Source organism: Talpa occidentalis, unplaced genomic scaffold (assembly GCF_014898055.3).
Source record: "Talpa occidentalis isolate TD23 unplaced genomic scaffold, MPIMG_talOcc4v2.1 talOcc4.2, whole genome shotgun sequence".
Lineage (NCBI taxonomy): Eukaryota > Metazoa > Chordata > Mammalia > Eulipotyphla > Talpidae > Talpa > Talpa occidentalis.
The window spans coordinates 117,850,523-117,874,447 of NW_023602073.1; the positions used below are offsets into that span (position 1 = coordinate 117,850,523).

At 39.7% G+C, this 23,925-nt stretch overlaps 2 protein-coding genes across 4 annotated transcripts in view; one reads left to right on the forward strand and one right to left on the reverse strand.

Moving 5' to 3' along the window:
- Positions 1–23,925, reverse strand: part of MCM9 (minichromosome maintenance 9 homologous recombination repair factor) — a 60,871-nt gene that overhangs the window by 19,164 nt on the left and 17,782 nt on the right. The window contains exon 8 of one of the 3 annotated variants that reach the window (XM_037520310.2): positions 11,990–15,925. The exons of the other annotated variants lie outside the window; for them this stretch is intronic. Coding sequence (XP_037376207.1) covers positions 15,906–15,925 — 20 coding nt within the window. The 3' untranslated portion in view covers positions 11,990–15,905. Of the gene's footprint in view, positions 1–11,989; positions 15,926–23,925 lie in introns of those variants that run through there. 3 annotated transcript variants of the gene reach the window in all.
- Positions 9,884–23,211, forward strand: ASF1A (anti-silencing function 1A histone chaperone). Its single transcript, XM_037520312.2, has 4 exons — positions 9,884–10,397; positions 16,984–17,099; positions 21,366–21,542; positions 22,815–23,211. Exons 1-4 carry the CDS (start codon positions 10,289–10,291, stop codon positions 23,025–23,027), a joined length of 615 nt encoding a protein of 204 aa, XP_037376209.1. The 5' UTR covers positions 9,884–10,288; the 3' UTR covers positions 23,028–23,211.

Here is a 23,925-nt window from a genome sequence, read left to right on the forward strand (position 1 = left end):
CCTAAACTTGGATTTGAATCCTGGATCTGTCATTCTGGCCATCATATTGTAGGCAAGTTTGCTAATGCATCCAGGTCTCACTTTACTCATCTACTAAAGGGCTAACAATGGCAAATACTTTATCAATTCTTGGCTATTACAATAGTATATAATTTACGTTCTTTAAAAGGTGTGTGATACACAGTAACTACTTATAATAACTATTGATAAAAATTGACAATCCTCAGGCTAGATTGACCAGGATTAAAAAAAGAGAGACACAAATTACACATATCAGAAATGTGTGAGAGCGAGATCACCATATACCCTACAGATGTTAAACTAATAAGAAGTAAATAAAATGAATAACTCTATGCCCTAACTTTGATAACATAGATGAAATGGTCAAATTCTTTGAAATATCAGATTGACATGGTTTTTCTAAAAAGGATAGATAACTTATACAATCCTATATCTATTTTGAAAATTGACCTGTAACACAGAAATTAGTGGGTTGAGATGAATGTGCCGAATGCTACCAAAAATTTATGGAGTAGTACCAATAATACACAAAATTTTCCAAAAAATGGATAATCAGGGAACACTTTCCAATTATTTAGTGAAGCCAGTTTTATCATGATACCAAAACAGGTAAGGATGTATTAAAAGAAAAATACAGACTAGAATCCCTCATAAATCCAGATGCCAAATCCTCAGAAAACACAAGCAAATCAAACAATAATTAAGAGTGATAACCAGTAATAACCAAGTGGGGTTTATCTTGGAAATGCAAAGTTAATTTAACATTTAAATATTAATCAACATAATTCACTGAAACAATAAGCTAAGGAAGAAAAAAGCAACCAACCACTTGGATAAAGAAAAAACACCTAAATAACTTCAACAATCATTCATAATAAAAAAAGTATCATAACACTAGAAATAGTTTTGAAAAAGGGGGCATGTGCAAAAGTCCTACAGCTAAGCATACTTAATGATTAAAGATTCAATGCTTATACCAACCCACTCTAACCCCCCAGATCAGAACAGAGCAAGATTTGCTCTTATTCAAAGCCATACTGGAGATTGTAGCCAGTAAAACAAAGCAAGGAAACAAAATTAAATACACAGATTGAAAAGGAAAAAATAAACCACTTATATTTGCCCCAATCTCAGAAAAGCTACTAGAATTAATGTTTGTGAGTATAGCAATGTTACAGATGCAAATCAACATACAAAAATCTATTTCTAGAGATTAGCAACTGCAATTTAAAAATGCAGTTTATGGGGACCTCCTTGGTGGCCTAGAACAATTCACTGCTAGAGCCTGAGTCAGATCCCCAGCCAGGGAGCTAACCCACATATAGTGCATCAGACCTCTCCTGTCTCACCCGCTGCTCCTCTTAGCAGTGTATTTCACTAGATCTGCCTGTTTTGCTCCCCATTCTGTCTCTGGTGAATCTTCTCATCCTCTGCACCTCTGGCCTACACCCTAGTTCTTCCACGCAAAAATAAATAAATAAATAAATAATAAAAATACAGTTTATAATAATAGCACCAGGAAGTATGGCATATTTGGGTATAAATCTCAAAAAATATGTGTAAGATCTGTGAGTAAAAACTACAAAAATACTGGTAAAAGAAATCAAAGATGACTAATCAAATCAAGACAAATCCCATGTCATTTCATTTTATAGGAATTAACAAGGTGACTGTAAAATATATAAAAAGAAATAAAATATAAGAATCAAGCCAAAAAGCAAAATAAGAGGTCTCATATAATCTGATTTCCAGATTTACTAAGAAAGCTACATTAATCAATTCAGTGTAGTATTGGAGAAAGGAAACACACAGAACAAAATAAAATGGAATCCCAAATTAGACTCCCACACATATGTGGTCATGTGTTTTATTGTTTTTTGTAATGCAAAAGCAATTCCATGAAGAAAGGATAAACTATCCCATAACAGTGCTGAAAAAATTGGATATACTTATGCAAAAAGAAAAAAAAACTTAGTCCATACCTCACATCTGATACAAAAATTAACTCAATGAAAAATATAAAATTTTAACAAGAAAATTCAAGGAAGAAAGCCTAAGAGAAAATCCTATGAGTACTTTTGGTTTTCAGTCTGGCATTTAAGGAGTTTAGAAAGTGCCAATCCATCCTAACAAGTAAAAACCTGAACTCAACAGTTCTAAGTTCCATCAGAGCAATGAAGTTACAGGGTACACCACTACCCCCCACACTGGAGAAACTGGAACTATGTGCCAGGGCATAAACTCTCATAGGAACCAGTATTAGGATAGGAAAACTCTAAGTATAATTAATGAGTTGCCAGAGCTCAGTGTAGACAACTCTGAGAATTAAAAACTCCAGAGAAATGCAGGTGTGGGGTGGAGAAAGATGGAAGTTTAAGAACATTTTAACCTATAATACATGGGGGTTAATTTGTGTAGCCAAAAAATTAATAAATGAATTCATAAGGTTGAAGGATATAAAATCAACTGTGTATCTGAAGTCATACATCTGAAAGTTATGTAATGTTATAAACAAATGTTCTTAAAAAAAAAAACCGACTGTATTGCTATACATTTGAAATGAGACATGCAAAATATATAAGTAAGAAATAATTGTACTTATTAACTTGCATTAACAAGAATACTTAGGAATAAATTTACCAAAAGAAGCACAAAACTTACACTCTGTAAATTACTAATGCTGAAAGAAATTAATCATGATTTAAAAAGATGAAAAGGCATCCTATGTTCACTAACTTGAAGAATTAATATTATTAAGATAGCAATACTCCCCAAGGGATCTACAGATTCACAGCAATTTCCATTAAAACTCCAGCTGGCTTCTCTGCAGAGACTGACAAGGCAATCATAAAAATCAGACAGAAATTCAAGGAATCCTGAAGAGTCAACACAATCTTGAAAAAGAACAAAATGAAAGGACTTGCACTTTGATTTCAAAACTTACTACACAAAGCTACAGTAATCAAGACAATGTTTTAGTATTACTGGGCAAAAGGTCTAAAAACTGCCCCCTGGTCAGAAACTCTCTCACCAATTCTGGATCCAGCCACTTCCTGTCACAAATGAAAACAAAAGGCCCTCTGGCACAACAAAAGAAGGGAAAAATGTATTTTAACCAACAGGATGGAGGGAAAGGGAGGTCTAGTTACTGACTGATGGCTCCAAGTGGAGTTGAGTTATAGGAACATAGGGGTATGGTAGAGGCCTGCTGTGGCTGAGGTGGGGGAGGAGGGCAGGTGAGAGTCATCCCTTTTTAAAGGCTCACAAAATGGTTACTCAGCCCCATCCCCTTCCCAGCTGTCCCCTTGTTGAGGACCTCAGGGACAAAGTTCAGATCTAGATCCCCTAACTTGGGTGGAGTCTGTATTTCAGGGAAGGAGTCTGACACCTCATCAGTACCAGGGCATTTCAACAGTGATGGCGTAAGTATACAGAGCAACAGAATTGATTGTGCAGAAATAAACCTATACATTTATTGTCAATTCATTTTTGATAAAGGTTCTATGACAATTCATAAGGAAAAGAACTTTTGAAAGACTTTTCAACAGATGCTTCTCGAAAATTGGACCTCCACACGCAAAACTATGAATCTGGGCCTTTATTTCACATCATATAGCAAAAATAGTTCAAACTGTATCAAAGACTTAAATTTAAGATGCTAAAAGCACAAAACTCTTAGAAGAAAACACAGGCGTAAATCATTGTTACCCCTGACTAGGCAATGTTTTTGAGAAGTGACACCAAAAAGCACAAGCAAAAAGAGACAAATTAGATAAATTGGACTTCATTAAAATTAAAAGTTTTTGTGCTGCAAAGGACAACATCAAGAAAATGAAAAGCTAACTACAGAACGGGAGAAAATTTTTCCAAACCTGATAAGACTTATATATAAAGAATATATAAAGATACATGTATAGATATAGTAACGAAAAGACAAATAATCCAGTTTCTAAAGTGAGCAGAAGGTTGGAATAGATCTCTCTCCACAACAGAAATATAAATTGCCAATAAGCAAATGAAAAATGACCAACATTTTTAGCTATCAGGGAAATGTGAAATCAAAACCACAAAAGAGATGGCCGCTTTACCCACCACCCATGGCTACAATCAGAAAGACTCTAACAAGTGAGGTGGGGATGTGTTAGGAGAGCCACCATGTTCCCCGCCCTACATAATAATGAGTGGCTGGGTGAAACTATACAACATGGAAGGTAGGTGGAGTAAAGGAGATTCCTTTTGTTCCTGCAGCCTGACTCGCAACTTAGTAATGCTGAGGAGAAGTGGAAGGAGATAAACAGAGAGGAAACAGAGATGTAGAGATACTTGGAAGAGACATGTGGGTGAAAGGCACATGGGGAGGCCGACAATGGAAGCCATTATCTTCATGTGGACTCTCTTTTCAGAATCCCTTTCAGATGGTTCCCCACCAGAACCAGAAGATGCCATAGACCTGTAACAAGCTTTCAGGCCTCAGTCGCCCCACTTGGAGCTAACCCTGACTGGCTGAGCATTTGCTCACAGGAGGATGGAAAATTTTAGGAGTTTTATTGGGACACTAATCTCTCTTTTCTTCTCTCTCAATGCACACTAATTCTATTAAAGATCTTTTACGCTAAGAGTCTCCTTTGCCTTTGCACACAGATGGCCTGATCACTTTGGTGCAGGCAAGTGTTGGGGATCCCTGGGTACCTGTCAGATGTATGCTAACGTGGGAAATTGGAATGCTTACATATTGCTGGTAGGAATGCAAAGTGATGCAGTCACTTTGAAAAACTGGTAGTTCCTTAAAATGAGTTACCATATGACCTAGCAAGTCCACTCCTAAGCATATATCCAGAGAAATGAAAAACAAGTCCTATACAAAAGTGTGCACCCAAATGTACATCATTACATCTGTTGTACAATGTACATTTGTTGTACAGCTGTTAATTGAAAAGCAGCATAGTATTATTTTTTTTTAAATGATGGGGTAATTACACCAGGGGTACTTGGAGGTGGATTCTTTGTATGCTGGACTCAAGGCCTAAACAAGCACAAATTCTGTCAACCTAAATTCTACCAATTAATTACGTAGTAAAGCATTTGTGAAACTTTCCCCCTTCTCATTGTTTCCAGTTTCTGACCTTTTCTAAATGACCCTGAATATAAGGCCTTCAATCCACAAAGCCTACTTGCCTGTCAAGCAAGACTCTAATGTCCTTTGTCTCTATAGTAAATAACTAAAAGGCTTTGTGCAATTAGAGCGAGCTTAGCTTTGTGCAAGCAGGGTCTAGCTTAAAGATATTTTATAGATTTGAGTTCTTTCTCTACTTATCCTCTCATTTCTCTTGGTGTCAGGAAAAGAAGAGAGCCGCTGATGAATAGAAGAGGAGGAGGGTCAGAGAGAAAAGGATGGAATGCAAAATATGAAGGAAGATGGACTACAAGTGGAATCTGAGTCCAAGAGGAAAGCAAATATAGAATGGCTTTATTTATAAGAGGACTAAGAACACATGGTAAAAAACTACATATAAGAAGCAAAGGAAAAATTATTATTTCCACTTATATTCTTCTGATCAGAAACAATGTCTTAATGTCGATTTTGGTGCTTCAGAAAGCTGATTAGATATCACCCCAAGGCTGTTTAACAAATAATGCAGTCTAGTTAAGGACAATGGACTAGACCTAGCTTATATCTTGAATAAGCTTGTAAACTAATGGTGGATCGCAATGAACACAAAACAGAAAAACTGAGGTAGAGCAGAAAACGGGGCAGTGCCTATGGGTACCATCATTTTTCTAAATCAAGGCCATTTCAAATATTACCTGACACAGTAGGGAGGGAGCTACTAAGCAGAAATTAAAGGGAATTTCTGAGCACCAGTGTCTTGATTTGTTATGGAAGGGATGATAATACCTACACCTTTACTATACCAGGGTGATGCAAAGCTTAAAAACAGGTATTTAAAAGTTCTTTACATCATTAGAAACATCATAACACACAGCCTTTATTGTGATACCATATATGCCTCCCACACAAATTTGTAACTGGTTAAAGTTGCTTCTAACACTTTGTATTTGTTTCCAATGGGACAAGAAAAATTTTAAGGATGCCATCTACCTATGATTTGTCTGTAAACATTCCGGAGTCTAGTACATTAATTTCACATAATGAATGCTCTCATTATTAGTTATTATTATTAGAATCACTACTATAGGGTTTATTCCTTTTAAAAATGTATGTAAACTCTGAAAAATTTTTATTATACATTTATGCTGAGAATTTTATTGAAAATGATCATCAAATTTTGACATCCCGTAACTCTCAAATAATAGGGAGTTCTTTAAACTTATTGCAGACCATATTATAATAAATCTTCCTTGAGAATTGAGGGAGGGGGTTGAGTGTGGTGGGGGGTAGGGACAATAATGCACATCTCTTCAAAGAGAATTCAATGGTGATAAAATAATTGTGCCTAAGTGGACTCTAGGATCTGAACAAAGGTAAGACATTAGCATTTCCATTCCTATAACTTCTGAGACAATAACTGAGACTTGATATAATACTTAGTTCCAATATATTTTAATTCAATTTAATTTTTGCACATTTTAATTCACTCTTTCATCTTGTACAGTGTGTGACCTCAATTTAACTTCATGTTTAAGATTCTCAGAAGTTCCAGGGAGGGCCTTTGGATCAGAGAAGCAAGTTGTATCTTTTCAGAGTCTAAACTATGGGCCCAATGGTACTTCTGAAGAAAAACAAGAACATACGGCTCCATACCCCCGGCCCCCAACCACCTACTGGCAACCAGAAAGCACTTGGTAACAAACCAATAATTATGGTTAGTGAGTTCAGATTATTAATAAACTTAATTCTGAGGGTAAAACATTGTAACTGTATTAGTTTGTTAAGGTTGTGTAACAAAACACCACACTGAGAAACTTAAACAGCTAAGTGTATCTTAAGATTAAGGGCCTCCAGGGTGGCGCAGTGGTTGAGCCCCCAGCTTTGAAGCTGTCCCGCAGCCTCTGCAGTGTCGGTTCGATTCCCCGCCGGCCAGGGAAAACCCCACATGGCACAGCAGACCTCTCCTGCCTCGCCTGCTGCTCCCCTCAGCAGTGTCTTCGCTCTGTCTGCCTGTTCTGCTCCCCACTCTGGCTCTGGTGAATTGTCTCACCCTCCCGCACTTCTGACCTGTAACCCAGTTCTTGTATAAAATAAATACATAAATCTTAAAAAAAAAAAAAAAGAAATATAAGATTAAGGTGTCAGTAGGGTTGGTTTCTTTGGAGACTTCCCTCCATTGCTTACAACAAAACCTAAACTTCTTTTTGCTGTGTCCTCACATGTCTTTCCTCCATCCATGTGTGCCTTTGGAGTCTCTTTCTATGTTTACATTTTCTCCTCACATGACAACACCAGTTAGACTGGATGAAATCCCACCCAAGAAACTCATTTTAACTTAATCACCTCTTTAATGGCCCTGTCACCAAATACAGTCACATCTGAGGTATGTGGGTGTTAGGGTTTCAACATATGAATTTCATAACGATGGCTAACTAGGTCCCTTTATTCTCTGTCTTAGACACCAATTGAGGTTTTCCTCATCTTAGAGCCCAAGCAACTTCTCTCAGCCATGCTTCCCCCAAGTAATGCGTACAGAGAGAATCACTTTGAGGATTACATTCCATGTAGCCCTCCATGCATCCTGTGGGACCCATCTAGCAAATGAAGACATTTGTGATGTCTTGTGCTGCAATATAGTTAGCTATTTGAGGGCCACCAAAAAAGTTGTTCAGAAATAATAAGTCCTACAGATTATCACTGAAATCAGAGTGATGTATATATGATATTTTCCCTGACAACAAACCACTTAAGTTAGAATTATACCAGGGAATATCTGAGGAATCCCTTTAGCCTTTTCTATAATAGTGAGGAAATTACTGGGAAGAATGCTCAAGGGCTCTTTAATGTTTTTGAGGAGTAGAAATGCAGTATGAGAGGCCTGGAGGAATTCTTATGGCTTCAAGTGAATTATTAGGGTCCCCCCCCCTTAAGTACTTTGCATATGCATATGACATGTTAAGCAGAACATTTTTTAAAAAGCCAAACTATTGGTATTCAAGTAGATCATCTTAATTTTTGCTGCTGCAATCTACCCAAATCAAGTTTTATGTTAAAATGCACCCGATTACAACACACTCATGGTCACACTGCAAACTGCACTTCATTTTACCAAGCTGATACCATTTTTATAAAGCAAGTGAATTAGAATCTCCTCCTAAGAGTGCCTGTAATAATCAGAATACTGATACACCATTCTCAAGGGAATCATGTTTTAATCTTCAAATGACCATTTATATCAAAATATCACGAGTGTCTTACAGACACAGCAATTGACACTTTATCTTAACTAGTGTTAGGCCCAGCACTAGCAAGCACGAACAGAGAGGATCATTTATCCACCACAGTATGACTCTTACCTCCTAATACACAAAAACAACTAGACTTAAGGAAACCTTTTCCCATAGATTTGACTACTTAATCCATTAACAATAAAATTGAATTCCTCCCACCCCACAGACACCCCCAAGTACTTTTCTAAATGTGAGGAGTCATGGTATCAGCTATCCCACATTAACTTTCAAAAGACCATCAGATGAAGAGGTCTCATCAAAAGCAACCTACTTAAGTATGAATAGCTAGCTCAAAGAATGACAGATCAAAATTCTGCTGACTATATACTGAGAAAATTCCTAACATAGATACATTTAATAACTTTCTCTGACATTGACCAAATTTAGTGGCTTCATTCACAACACTCAAAGAAAAAACGAACAGCAGACAATAAAACATTACTTAGTAAATAGGCAGTGCAACAAGCTCACAAATGTGCTAAAAGAGCTCCCTTTCCCCATAGTGGTTGTCAAGCAGCACAGAAGACTCCACATTTTCTCAGCTAAGCTCTTAATTGGTTGGTGACAAGCAAAGATTCCTCTGAACTTGCTTACGGTGCTACGAGTGTTCGCATTTATTAATGGTTTAAATCGTGCGTTTTTTTCAAACTCAAACGTCTAGTATGCTTTTGTGCTCTCTCTCCATTTCCCTTCTCTATTTCATCTGAGCGGTTGCCTTTTGGTGTCCCACACTTCCATTTTCTCCTTTCATGTTCCGCTAAGCCCACCAAAAACCGCAAAAACCTGGGGTGCAATGATCACATCTTAAGTAATCCTTTTCCTTATTTTAAGTATTTCGAAATTGGAATGGGGGCGGGGGGAGATCATCTAGGGACAGCCTCAGATTTTTCCAAGCAAAGTGTGTGTGGAAAAGCAGCTTTTCGTCCTTCATTTTCTATCTATCTAACTAACGGCGCTATCGTACCCGAACGCAGATATTGGCCAAGAACTGGATTTCCAAAATGGCTTTGCTCTTTTCGAGATGGCATCGGTCTATAAATTGCAATTTATTTCCACCGCAACCAACACTTCCCTCTACCCCAACACCGCCTCGTACAGAGACAGCTGAACCAGACCCAGCGGAGACGCACGAACCCCATCCGCTAAATTCAGCAGAGCGCCGACATAGCCGTTGCACAGATGTGAAAGAGGCGTTATAAGAAAAAGGGGGGGGGAACCCCACACATTAAACTCCAGGGCGGGCGCACCCCGGGATCGAGCCCTCCCGCCACGGCAGCCACGCCCCCCGCGGCTCGACGGCGGCCACGCCTCCCCTGGCCCCCGCCCCGCCCCACCGCGGCCACGCCCGACGTGCGGCGCGGGAGCCGCCGGGCCGGGGGCGGGGCCTGCCCTGCCCCTCCCCCCTTGCACCCCCCCCCGCCCCCGCAGCCGCCGCCGCCGGCGGCCTCCGCACGGGCCTCCCAGCCCGTATTCCACTCACTTTGTTCTCCGCCTTTGTCCTAATCCACACCAGCAGGTGGAGCCGCAGTTAGTTTCCGAGTCCATTCCGGGAGCGGGAGCCCATCTTGCTCGCCGCCAAGGCCCTCGCAGGAGGAGGAGGGTCAGAGCCCGGGTGCAGCCAATCGCGGGCAACGCTGCTAGTTATCAGAGCAGAATGGGCTGTAGTTTAGTGAAATAGGAAAGCTGCAAAACACTGTGGAGTGTTCCCGTGTAAATAAAAAGAGGAAAAAAAAGTTTCTCAAGTCGCCGCGGCACGACGTCGGGCCGGCGCCGGGGCGGGGGTCTGCGCTTTCCCGAGCGGCCGCGCGCTGGACTTTATTGTGCCGCGACCAGCCCCCGTGCCCATTGTTTGTGTTTTTTCCAAAATATGGCAAAGGTTCAGGTGAACAATGTAGTGGTGCTGGACAACCCTTCTCCCTTCTACAACCCGTTCCAGTTCGAGATCACCTTCGAGTGCATCGAGGACCTGTCTGAAGGTGAGTGGCGGCCGCCCGCCCGGGCTGTCAGCCGCGGCCGCCGGCGGGGAAAGTTTCCCGGGCCCGGCCTGGCGCGGGGGCCGGGGTCGGCGCGGGGCGGGCGGCGGGCCGGGCTCCGCGGAGGGAAACTTGAAGTTGGCGGCCGGCGGCCCCGGGGCGCGCGCGGCGTTCGGCCGCAGCCGGGGCGCCCGCCGCGGCTAACTTGCGAGGAACTTGTGCGAGCGGAGGTAGCCATGTTGTCAGCTTTGTCTCGGGCGGGCGGCCCCGGAGCCCCGCGCCCCGGCCCGCGGCGCCGGCCGGGGGTCGCGCCGGGCCGGCCCCGCGCCGCCCACGGCCTCCGCGGCCCCCGCGGCCCCGGCGAGGAGGCCGGGCCGGGCGGGGCGGGCGTGTGGTCGCGCCGGCGGGCGAGCCGCGGAGCCATCTTACCCGGAGCGGAGAAGCGGGCACCGACCCCGGCGTCACGACGCCTCCTCGCCGCGCCGCGGGTGACGAGCGCGGCCCCGCAGCCGCCTCCCCGCGCCGGCCCGGCCCGGCCCCAGAGCTCGCGCCGGAGCGGCCGTGGCTCCCGGGTGGCCATGCCCGGCCGCGGCGGGGAGGAGAGCGAGGCTGTCCTCGCGCTGATTTCTGGCTCCCTCGACCAACCAGCGGGGAAGGCGGGCGCAGGCTCGGCCCTCCGCGCCGCGGGCCGGGCGCCGGCGCTCCCGGGGCCCCGGGTGCTCGGGCCGCCCGGGATGCGCGGGGCCCCGCCGGGGATGCTGGCGCGCGGGCTCGCCCCGACCGGCGGGGACGCGTCTGCCGTAAGGACGGACATTTCTCAGGAGGCAAAATATTGCTACGCGAGAAAGTTACATGTAACTCAGTAAGTAAAATACCTAAATAATTTCCAGGACTTAATCGCCGGCTGCTTCAGTGGTCTGAGAGACCTTTTCAAGAACGTGTTGCAATTTAAAAATAACTCCACATCCAAACACCCTGAACGTGAAACACAAAAGTGGGCTAGGAAATAAAAAGCCACGTTCTGATGTCCATGCAGAAAATTATTTTTCTAAGTGCGTTTTAAGGTCTTCAAAAAGGTATTTTTACTATATGCAGTAATATTTAGAAAGCTGAAATTTGCCAAGGCGTTATCTTTGCTTTTCTTAGATTATATTAAAATAACCCAGTGCCTCATTTTCAGAGCTTGAGGGGAAGAAAGTTTACTTCACCACTGGTAGGATTACAATTAAACAGGGAACACACTACTTTAAACTTACAAGTACATTTAACAAGTTGCATTACAATTATTATGCTAATCATGACCTGTAACGCAATTTTCACTTTAAAAATTCGTTTTTACTTTCTATAAAGTTTTGTAGTGTTCACTTTTTAAATTAGAAAAAGCTCATTGTAATAAACTTTGAAAAAGTTGTACAAACGTATAACAGTCCCGTACTCAGTGCCTCTCATTTTACTCCTGCAAGTAACCATAATTAACTTTAATCTGTGCTCTTCCAGTTTTAATATGTATATAAAGAATATATGTGTGTATAATACATGTGGTACACATTTTGAAAGATGATTCATTCATTAAAATAATTTCTAAATAGGCCATTGATAATAAAATTAATGGTAATATTTATTAAACCATCTGATTATTTCCCCACAGTGTTCTTTAAGTATTTTAGCTACCAGCCCATTTTTCATACCAAACTGTCCAATTTTTATTACAATCTCATAAAAGTAGGCAAATGCAAGAGAAACCATTGATCAGTACTTAGACTAATGTTTTAGGCTTTAGAAATTCCTCAAAGTATAGATATATTTAAAATGATGCCTTCCATTTTAGGAACTAGTTCTGAACAGGGAATATAGATGGTTCAGGATCTTGTTATAGAGCTCTGACATTGGGTGGTGAAACTGCCATTCACAGCAGAAAAATATGTTCCGTTTTTAAATGGGATCTGCTCAGAATCCAGCAGAATTACATCAGTTTTTATAATACTGATGTGTCAAGCATACACCTACTTCCACTTGCGCACCTCACTTCTGCACTGAGTACTTATTTCGTATATTTTTAAAAGAATTTAAGCTGAGTCATACAGAGCTGCAAAGGAATCTTTCAAAAAAGGTACCATGCTTGTGTACTCCACCTAGAGGCTGTGTGGATTAAGAAAATTGAGTTTACCTAGCAAAGGCTTCTTATAGGTTCCATAGTTTTGTATTACAGGTCTTTAAAAAAAAAGTCTTGAAATTAAACTATAGAATATTCTGAAGGGAACCTTTCACTTCATAATTTTGTTCTAGGTCCCAACCCAGAGGTTGGTCACCATTTTTCATACTTTAGCTTGTCAGTAGCTTCCAAATATTTCAACTGTCCTATAGCTATGCTTCAGAATAAAAGCAGTTATTGATTGATTGCAGTTAAGTTGATTTAGTTATTTCAAACATAAGGCTTTATTACAAGCAGGACAGCAGTCTAGATTTAAATGAGGTTTTCCTGTCAGCCTGGTATATAGGAGACCCTGGATTTGTTTGACCTGCTGGTCACTAAATCTGGATGAGTTTTGATTGACTTTCCTGCTGTCTTTGTTATGCCTTCTGTGAATGGCTAATTCACTGCTTCTCTGATGGATGGAGCCATTTTTCTTAAAAGTTGATGAGTATCAATTATAGCTATAGTCAGTTGAGTATTTACAGTGTACTAGAATTGATTATGGTGCTTTACACTTGCAAACTTCAGACTTGTTCTAATTCTCAAAGATTATATACTACCCACCAAACTACTGTTCTTCCCAGTTAGTTTTAACATTTCATTAGTGACTCCCACCACAAATGGAGATGACAGACTACTGTGATTATCATGATTAAATGCAACAATTAGTTAACTTTTAAAATTGTCTCCTTTAGCTACCAACCTGTGTCCCTATCCTTTCCTCCTAATACAGAGCACAAAGAAAGCTAAAAAACTAATAAAACAAGTGATGCTAATCTACAAATAAGTATTAAGCATTTTAAACTCACTAGTTACAACAAGCATCTGTAAGCATAAAAATTAAGGTACAAGTGATCTGAGTTACAGCCTGTGTACTCATTAAGGCTAACATCTGATCATGGCCTCTTCCCTCATCCGTTCCCCCATAATTAAATTCCCTATTCCACTATTTGAGAGGTAGGGAAGAATTTATCTTCCTGGGTATGTTTTTCGGAAAGAACCTAACCAAGCTTTTGTGTTGGGAGAGACATATTAGCTTCTCACACTCTTTATTTACTAGCTATGTGAATTTGGGTAGATTTCTTAGTCTCTCAGTACTTAAAAGATATAATTAAATCCATATTACAAACCTGTTGAGGTTTAAACACCAGGTATGAAGTGGTGAGACCAACGCCCAGCACATAGTAGGTATTTTATAAAAGTAACTTTGTAAATCATAACTATGTTCCTATGTCACATCACCAATGCCAGTTTAACTTAATACCAATTAGGAGGCCAAGAGTGGTAGTGGTACAAATACATATGAAATGGACAAAACATTATAAAAACCTACATGTGAGAAATTCCCAATATTATTCCTACCCGGATAGTTTTCACACTCCTTAAAACCACTTCTTCACTTGACATATGAGGTGCCTACCTCATTGACCACTAGCTTTATAACCTACTTTATTGATTTCTTCATCTCCCAGAGTCTTTAGTGATCTTGGAGAACCTGACGGCTCACTCTCTAGGAATCCCTTAGGCTTTACATGTTGACAATTTCCAAGCTTTTCCCATCTCATTATCTCCACTTAGATATCTAGTAGATATCTCAAGTAAAACTAATTCCTGATTGTTTCCCTTCCCTGCCAAAAGGAGAAGAAAAAAAAAAAAAAAAAAACCACAACTTGCTTTGAGATTTATCCAGAATGTGACTGCTTCTCAACCCCATGGCTACATGTGGTCTAGACCACCATAATTTCTTGTCTCAGTTGTTGAAATCTTGTCCTCTTACTCTCTGCTGAACACAGCAGCCAAAACGGTCCTTTTAAAATGAAAGTCAGATCCTGTAACCCCTCTGCTAAAAACCCCCAATGGATGCCCATGCCACTCAGTGTAAAACCCAAGTCTCTTTTTTTAAATATATATTTTACATCACTCTTCCTTTTTGTACAATGTATGCTTTCTCCTCTCACGTGTAGTCCCCGTAAAATTCCCACCACCAGTTCACCTGTGCATCATCACCATGGTCCTCTGTGTGCTTCCTCCTCGTGTAAAACCCAAATCTTTATTATTTTTTTAATGTATTTATCCTACATATTTGGTCTTTTTTTTTTTTTTAAGATTTATTTATTTATTTATTTATTTATTTTTAAAGATTTATTTATTTATTATTTATACAAGCACTAGGCACAGTCAGAAGCGTGGGAGGGTGAGAGAATTCACCAGAGCCAGAGTGGGGAGCAGAGCAGGCAGAAGGACAGAAGTACACTGCTGAGGGGAGCAGTGGGCCACAGGAGAGGTCTGCGCGCCATGCGGGACCCTCCTCCGGTGGCCGGGGAGCAGCCGGGGATCGAACCGGTGCCTCAGAGGCTGCGGGCAGCTTCGCAACCCAGCGCTCAACCGCTGCGCCACTGGGGAGGCCCAAGATTTATTTTATTTATGCATACAGGAGCTGGGGTACAGGCCAGAGATGTGGGGGGTGAGAGGATCCACCAGAGACCGAGTAGGGAACAGAACAAGCAGATTGACTGAAGTACACTGCTGAGGGGAGCAGCTGGTGAGTCAGGAGAGGTCTGCTGTGCCATGTGGGTTGCTCCCTGGCTGGCCGGGGATCCAATTCGTGCTGCAGAGGCCGCAGACCGCTTCATAGTGCAGTGCTCAACCCCTTGTGCCACCAGGGAGGCCCCCAAACCCAAGTCATTATGATCTTACCTTCAAATCCTTGCATAATCTGGCCATGCCCTTTACCCTCCATCTCATGGTCATCTCCTCTTTACTCCTTCTGTACCAGCCCTGGCCTTTCTTTTTCGTGAGGATGCCAACCCTCCTCCCATTTCTGAGTCTTTGTATTTGCTATTTCTTCTGACTATTCACATTGTTTCCACTCAATCTTCAACAACAAATAATTGATATTGTGAGATGTCAGATACAGGACCCTGCATCTGGAAATGTGCTAGAAGTTGTAATATTAAGTGGGCTGGGTCTAGAAAAAACACATGGCATGTTAGGTCCTCTGAAAATAACTGACTTGATAAGAGAAAGTACAAACCTAAAAGATCTTTCCAATAAACTGCAGTTTATAATACAGTATGAATAAGTAGTACCTATACTATTTTGTTACTTATTTAGGTAACAATAGCTCTATGTAGTGACCAAAAATATGGCAACACTGGTAGCACTAACCAGATTCCCAGGAAGTGACCCAGAAACTCCCTGTAGTAATGCTTGTATAGTTTTAGTAGAGTGCATCTGAGAGCAGGCCACACAGTGCTGCACTCCTAAGAGGAGGAGGAGGAGTGCTGAGATGATTTGTATCTGTAGAGTTGTCTTCCTCATCCTGCCAAAGAAGCTCCTTCAAAAGAAAGATCATTTTTACTCATCTTTAGGTTCTTGCAAAGTAAACTGTAATATGTACACAAAATCTGCATCACACCTAAGATTGGATTACACAGAACATCTCAGGTTGCACTTGAATATGTCTTGTTGCTCCGCACGCGGCCCACTGCATGCATATCAGTGGTATAAGGGTTCTTGGCTCCCTCTTCCCGATTTAAAGAATGAATGGGTGTCATGAGGATAAAGCCCCACTGCGGCCCTTTAACATCTTATGCGATAAAGCCCCTTCTGAGCCCAGAGGGAAGTTTGCTAATAACCATTTAGATGATTTAGACCTGCCCAGCATAGTCTGGGGAGCCTTTTCAAAGTGTCCAAATTGTGTTCAGTAGGTTGTTAAAAGTTGGAACTCAAGGGGCCTCCCTGGTGGCACAAGGGGTTGACACACAGCCTGTGAAGCTACCTGCAGCCACTGCAGCATGTTCCACCCCCGGCCAGGGGGGACCCACACACCACAGCAGACCTCTCCTGTCTCACCCACTGCTCCCCTCAGCAGTGTATTTCAGAAGATCTACCTGTTCTGCTCCCCACTCTGTCTCTGGTGAATCCTCTCACCACCCCCAAACCTCTGGCCTGTACCCCACTTCTTATATGCATAAATCTTAAAAAAAAAAAAAAAGTTGGAATGCCCTACCAAATACATTTGGGAAGTGATGGATGAACACATTGACATGCTGGTATTCTTCACTTAGGGATGTCTCAGAACACTTACTTTGCCATTCTGTTCTATGAATCCTCAAGAGAGGGTTGTTGCATTTCCCAAGGTTTTGGCTATGTTCGTTTGTTTATGAGGAGCAATGCTCAGGGCCCGCTATTTCTCAAAAGAACTGCTATGAGGAACTGGTATGACCTGGAAGAATTTTACAAGCAGCAGCTCAGCGTCTTTCTGAATGGATCTTCAGCAATGAGAAGTTGCCTTTAGCAGCCAATGAATTAAGTGGACATTAAAAGGGTCTTTGATGTCATCTCATAATGAAATTACTGAATATGGAATAATGTTTTGGTTTTTAACCCTAGACTTGGAATGGAAAATTATCTATGTGGGATCTGCAGAAAGTGAAGAATACGATCAAGTTTTAGACTCTGTTTTAGTGGGGCCTGTTCCCGCTGGAAGGCATATGTTTGTATTTCAGGTAAGATTATTCTTAGTAAATATTTATGCCAGATATGTTCCTAAATAGACTATATTTCATGGTCCTTATCCCTTTTGAGTTAAGTCATTCTGCTTTTGCTTCGCTTTATCTGCTTCTATCATGTTTTAGGAAGGAATGTCCCCTCTTGATTTTGTATGCTGAGAGACATTAATGTGATGTTTATTCAGGATTTGCACAGCATACAGGGGATTTTATATAATGTGGCACACTGGTGCTTAATTTTGGGCTCTTCCTGTGAATTGTCCCCTAGTAGATTTTCAGGGTGGTTATTTAGCAGCTCAAAACAGTGATTCAAAACATGTACTAGGGCCTCCCTAATACCTTAGGGGTTAAATCTCAGCTCTGTGACCTCTATGGCCTGAGTTCAATCCCTGGCCAGGGAGCTGACCCACAGATGGCGCAGCAGATCTCTCCTCTCTTGCCCACTGCTCCCCTCAGCAGTGTATTTCAGTCAGTCTGCCTGTTCTGCTCCCCACTCTGTCTTTGGTGAATCCTCTCACCCCTGCACCTCCGGTCTACACCCCAGTTCTATGCAAAAAAATAAAAATAAAAAACATGCTAAATTGGTAAAGTTAGTAACATGTGCCTTTATGGTTTCAGCTATGAGCAGTGATGATATGACAAAACCCTTTATTTCAGCATAATCTAGTCATTGAGCCTAGCTTAACAAGTATGTTAGTAGATAGAGATCTCTGAGATCTTGGGTCACTAAAATTGAAATCTAGTAGTTTACTAAAGCATCTATTGCATACATATTTATAGAGGATCACTATCACAAACCACTAGCCTGTTTAATATTTGTGAGGGGAAATTCTAATATAAATTATGTCCTCTGATACCACTCACAGTATTTGGGTCTGTGCCAAGGTTTCAGACAATGTCTTCTGTATTATAAAAGTGATACTTCTTTTAATCCATGTTAAGCTGTTATATGAAACTATTCAGTGACTTCTCTGGTACCCTTGCTTATTACAGGAAGATAGTTAAAAGTGTCTAAAGAACAACAAGCCATAGGTTATTAGTTTTGTTACAAGTACTTCTGCTTAGCAGTCCCATCATTAAGTAGAACCCACTGAAAAACTTAAGCAAGAAAAAAATCTCCCTTTTACTATCCCTGACCTCCATGTTTTCTTACATCACAGATGGGCATCAATCTAAGTGAATACTGTTAGTCAAATAACCCCACTAGATAGGGGCTAAGAATCCTTCAAACGCTATCTCTAGAGATCCTATCTTTCCCTCTTCCAAATAGAGAATTCAGAACTAAGGCTAAACTCTTGGCCTTAGTGCTTTTTATTAAAAAGCAACAGATAATATATCTAACAGATAAGTAAAGGTAAAATAAATTAACCAAAAACTCAAAATATGTCAATTAAAAGTGCTATTATCATGAGTTGTTCATACAACTCATAACCTTGGTTAAAAATGTGGGTGCAGGAGAATGCATGTATCAGGAAAAGCACTATAGTCGCAGGCCTGGTTCACATCTTGCTGCAGTGCTTATTAGCCACATGTAACTTTAAACAGGCCCCCTAACCTCTTTCAGTCACTCCAGTTAACTATAAAATATGAGTAAGATATTAAAAGAACATTATGAGGATTAAATGAGGACTAACACTTAACTAATAAAGTCACTGACAAATAGAGCCCTATTTCTATTATAACTAAATTTTTATCTCTCAGCTTCTCAAAATTGTTATATGGAGTATTTGCTTTGACCTACAAACCTAAGAACTAGTACTTATAATTCATGTAGTCAGAAACTTGATTTGACACATAGTGATACACCTTTTCTTGCTACTATAAAAACTTGTAAATGCCTTGTTTTTGAAACAAACCCTTACAAATCTTTTCTTTTTGTTAAGAAAATTCCTAAGCTTTTGGCTTAGAGTGTCATAGGAAAAAAATTTTCAAAAATACTCCCCTCTAGTGATTTTCCAGTGGTTTTACCTCGCTGTTAGTCCCCATGTTGCCAGAAAGCACAGAGGAAGTCTAATGTGATTTATTTAGAGCATATATTCGGCTTACGCATTTTGTAAAATGCACCATTATTAGCAGAGAGGTACAAAAATTTGGTTTTTGACAACCGTATTACTCTCCTGGTCTGTCATTTTGCCTTTCAGAGTAAACATGCCTCTCTCCTGTGTCTCAAAGACTAGCAGGAAGATGTTCAGCTACCTACATAGTATTGCTGATTGGAGTTAAAAATCTCTGCTTATCACTTCTCTATCCTAAATGATCTGATGGGCCTACAGGTTTCTCTTCTTGAATTTGCTAAAGTTAATCCTTGTCAAATTTTAAGCCACAAGTATTCCTAGAACCAGTTTGCTTGAAGGGATGGGAAGCAATGTGGAAAGTTTCCATCATAATACTAAACTTCTATTTCCTATCTCTTCCCACTCAAGGTATATGAAAATCTCTTAGAGGGGCGGGAATGGGTGAGGACACATTTCTCAGAGAAACAGCATATTCTCCAGTACAAGCCCTTTAGTCACATCTTGGTATCTCTCCAAAGAGATCATAAACCCTTCAGGGCAGGAACCAGATTATTATGACTAGAGCTGTGCCAACATGAGATTATAAAGATGAACTGGATGGGACTTCTACCCATTCTAAAGCTTAGAATCACACAGAAGATTTAAGGGAAAACATTTAAAATTTTTGGCATAGATTAGAGAATTTATGTTAAGTAATAAGGAGTATGTAACAAACATTACTAGTTCTACCCTTGAATTAGAAAGGACTTCACTGAGGGTACATTTGATGCAAGCTTTCAAAGATGAATTTTTTCAGGATGTTAAGGAAGGACCTTATAGGCCAAGGGAACAGTATATACAACATTTTATCACTACATTTTCAAGAACCTTTGTAATTCTAGAACTAGAGGAAGAGGTGTGGAGTTAAAAAGAGTGTGAATGGAGATGTTAGAGACAAATTGTGAAGGGTCTTATAAACACAGACCTGACATTTTTAACCCTTAGAAATGGAGTATCTGAGATTTTTAAATCTAGTGATGGAATAGGAATATTTAAGTAGCTGATGTTGACAACAGTGCAAGCAATAGGTTAGATCTGGAGGAGATCAGTTAGAGTATTAACAGTATTGAGCAGTAAGAGGTGCTTCAGCCGTCATAGATGAGAAATGTTAAGACAATTAGATGTAGGAAGTAGAGAATCTGGGGGTAACTGAGGATTTTAGCCTAGGTAGGTATTTCTGTGTCATTTTGTGTTTCATATACATAGTAGGCATACAATTTACATTCCTCTCTGATGATGATGGCCTGATTGAGAATACTAGTCTGGGTCGTTCCCAAGCTTCAGGCATTAGATGAAGTGGTAACCCAGGTCCAGGGATGTTCTTTAGTGTTCTGGGAACAGTAATAAGCTAATCTACTGGCACATCATCCACTTAGCACTCAGAATGGCTGCCCTTGTAGCACTCAGATGCCTTGCCATCATTGTCTATCCCCTTACTCTGAGTCCTTCCTACCACTCTCCTTACTGTCCCGTACACTGACATGGACAGTATCATAGTCAATTCATGCTTAGTCTTCTCTAGCTCATTTGTTTCACCTTCTACCTTCCTCAAGGTTCAGCTTGATTCAAAACCTGTCATTAATTAAATTTATTTAAAACAATCTTTACCTTCACTGAATTTCTATAATTGTGTGGTTGAAGCAGCCCACTGTATTTTAGTGCCTAGCAAAGTCATTATTTATTATTGGTATCTTTTGAAAATCTGCTATATTACCTATTTTCATTCCAGTTCAAGTTTTATTAATTTACTATTAGAATACCTGTGAGGAGAGTGTGAATGGGTGTGAGAATATATCGTGGGTAGAAGAGGGAATTGGTATAAATATTTGCTGCCAATATGCTGTATGAAGATACTGAATGTTTACTAAATATTTAGGCATGAAAATCATGACTAGAAAAAGTTGGAATTATATTGATTTAATTGAATATTGCATAATCCCTCATAAGCTACCATACAATGTAGCTAGGTTTATTTTCCTCTAGAAGAAGTGATGCTTTCAAGTACCCAGGTACTTAGTTATACTGTGGAGAAACATGAACTATATTTTCTGGCTATAAGTCAATCTCACATATTTGTCTTCCTAGTAGGCCTTCAAATTTTTGTGGCTGTGTCCTGGACTGATAGGGTGCTCAGGGTAAACAAAACTCCAGTCTTGCTTGCAGTTAACACCTTTTGTGTTTTTTTTTTTTTTTTCTTAAATTATTCTAGGCTGATGCACCAAATCCAGGACTCATTCCAGATGCAGATGCAGTAGGTGTAACAGTTGTGCTAATTACATGCACCTACCGAGGTCAAGAATTTATTAGAGTTGGCTATTATGTAAATAATGAATATACGGAGACAGAATTAAGGGAAAATCCGCCAGTAAAACCAGACTTTTCTAAGGTATGTTTGAACTATTCCTTTTTTGTGCAATTGCCATTTCATAGCACACTATGAAGCTGGCTTTAAGACAAAAGAAATTTGAGGCCATTAGGCCAACTGGGCTAACTAATCATTGTTCTACTACTAGGAATGACTTCAAGCACTACTTCCAAATAAGTTGTTAGTAATTGATGTTGCTCAGGCACCTTGAGAGTCTGATGATTTAGAAAAATGAAAATGCCTCTTGTTAGAAAAAGGCCTTTGTTTATGGCTTTTTGCATGGCATTTCCTATCATGACTGTTTTCTGTCTTAGGATATTTTACATTTTAAATATATTAAATATATTTTATATTTCTGTCTTATGATAGTTTATAACTCCACAAATCCTGGGGGTAAGTTTTGTATTTATTTTTAATATGAATAGTAAATATCTCAGAACTCCAACATTCCATGCTTCCTGTGCTCTACCTAAAGGTTAAAAGTCTTCCATTTTATTTCTAGAAATTGAAAACAGCTTAAATTCTGAGAAAATAAAACTATGAGTGAGAAGTTGAAATCTGTGAATCTGTAATTCAGTATACTCAAAAATATTTAGAACTTTGTGATTTCCCATTGAGAATGGTAACAGTTCAGTAACTGGTGATTCTCCTGAGATACTAAGCATGAAACTATCTACCAGATCAAGCAAGAAAAATTACATGGGAGCAGAATGGCATGTTCTCCCTTCTGATAAGAAAGCTGGAATTTTTTTATCCTAGTGTTGGATTTTCCACTGATGCAATATATGGTTACCTATATAGCACCTTCTATAGAAAACAAGAAAGAGAAGAAACCAGAATACTCTGAATGAATCAATAATAACTAAAATGTAGGAAACCATTAATGAGAGGTTATATTTGGGGGAAATTCTTTTTTCTCTAAAGTATTACTGAAGTGATACATCAATTACAGAACATATTTGTCAAATAAAGCATCTTCTAAAGCATTTACGTTCAAAAATTAAGAGATTTTCTCCCTTTTAGGCAACAGAAATATAGAGGAGTTAGATGAATTCTCTCAGATTCTCCACACCTTGCTTCCATTAAGCAAGAATTCTTTCTTTGCTACAGCCCCAATCAATCCTTGTTGATGAGTTACATTTAAGGTGCTTTATTTGACATATTTAGACTTAAAATATATGAACTTAGTTAGCTCTTTTGGAGCACTAATTAAAATAACTATTTTACTAAGCTCCTGTTTGTATATGGTGATCTAGCTTTTTTAGTATTTACCATTTTTATATTTCCTTCTAGCTTCAAAGGAACATTTTGGCATCTAATCCCAGAGTCACAAGATTCCACATTAATTGGGAAGATAACACAGAAAAACTGGAAGATGCAGAGAGCAGTAACCCAAATCTACAATCACTTCTTTCAACAGATGCATTACCTTCAGCATCAAAGGGATGGTCCACATCAGAAAACTCACTAAATGTTATGTTAGAATCCCACATGGACTGCATGTGACCACCTGCCATCCCTTTAGTACAAATTAAGCTATAAAAATACACAGAACTATTCCCTGAAATTCCGTAAGTACATAGTGAAGACAAATGTGAAGAATTTGTTTCAAAAACATCCTGTAGAAAGTTTATAAGAAAACCAGTATTTGAGCAAATTGTGGAATATAAATACAACTATTTTTAAGTAATTTTTTTCTCTAATGTGTTATTTTATTTGTTCTGAAACTAATCTGATTAAAACATAATTTTCTTCTCCTCTATATGTAATTAAAGCACTTATGAAGAAAAATATGAATTAGACCAGCTTATAAAGATGTCTTAGGCTCTTGGACAGTAATCTTTGGACCACTAGTTTGCTGACCTTCGAAAAAGCCAAGTTCACTTCAACTAAAATGTTTCTTCCTGTCATAAAATAGTTTGGTTTTATTTAAGGGGCAAATTTCCCTTCTTTTTGGCATGTCCTTAAAGAAGAGATTTGAAGACAACTATATGCTACCAAGAACTTTAGGATCTGGTTTTCCAGGCCACCTCGAAGCTTCTTATGGCTCTAATTTGGTTTCTAATATGAAAACAAATGTGATTGTTTATAAGGTCCTCTGGCTATGGTTTTGTTTTTTTTTTTAAAAAAAAAAACAGATTAGAACACTCCATGAATCATATGTTGTTACTGCCCAATGAATTCAAAATGCTAAGAGCAAATACAAACTCCCTAATTTTAAGAACAGAAAATTAGTGATTTAGACCTGTTCGTTAGATATATATATAAACGTACTGTGATCATAATGCTTTAAAATTGTTTTGACAGATCATTTGTTATTGGCAGCGTTTCTATAAAAAATCATCGAATTTGGAAAAGCATATTTAGCTTTATCATAACAGAAAATATTTGGAAATATATATTT

Excerpts from the sequence above, each read along its gene's own strand:
- ASF1A (XM_037520312.2), top strand. The coding sequence starts at position 10,289 with ATGGCAAAGGTTCAGGTGAACAATGTAGTGGTGCTGGACAACCCTTCT. Across the intron at positions 10,398-16,983 it reads CATCGAGGACCTGTCTGAAG|ACTTGGAATGGAAAATTATC; the intron begins GTGAGTGGCGGC and ends TTTTAACCCTAG. Across the intron at positions 21,543-22,814 it reads TAAAACCAGACTTTTCTAAG|CTTCAAAGGAACATTTTGGC; the intron begins GTATGTTTGAAC and ends ATTTCCTTCTAG.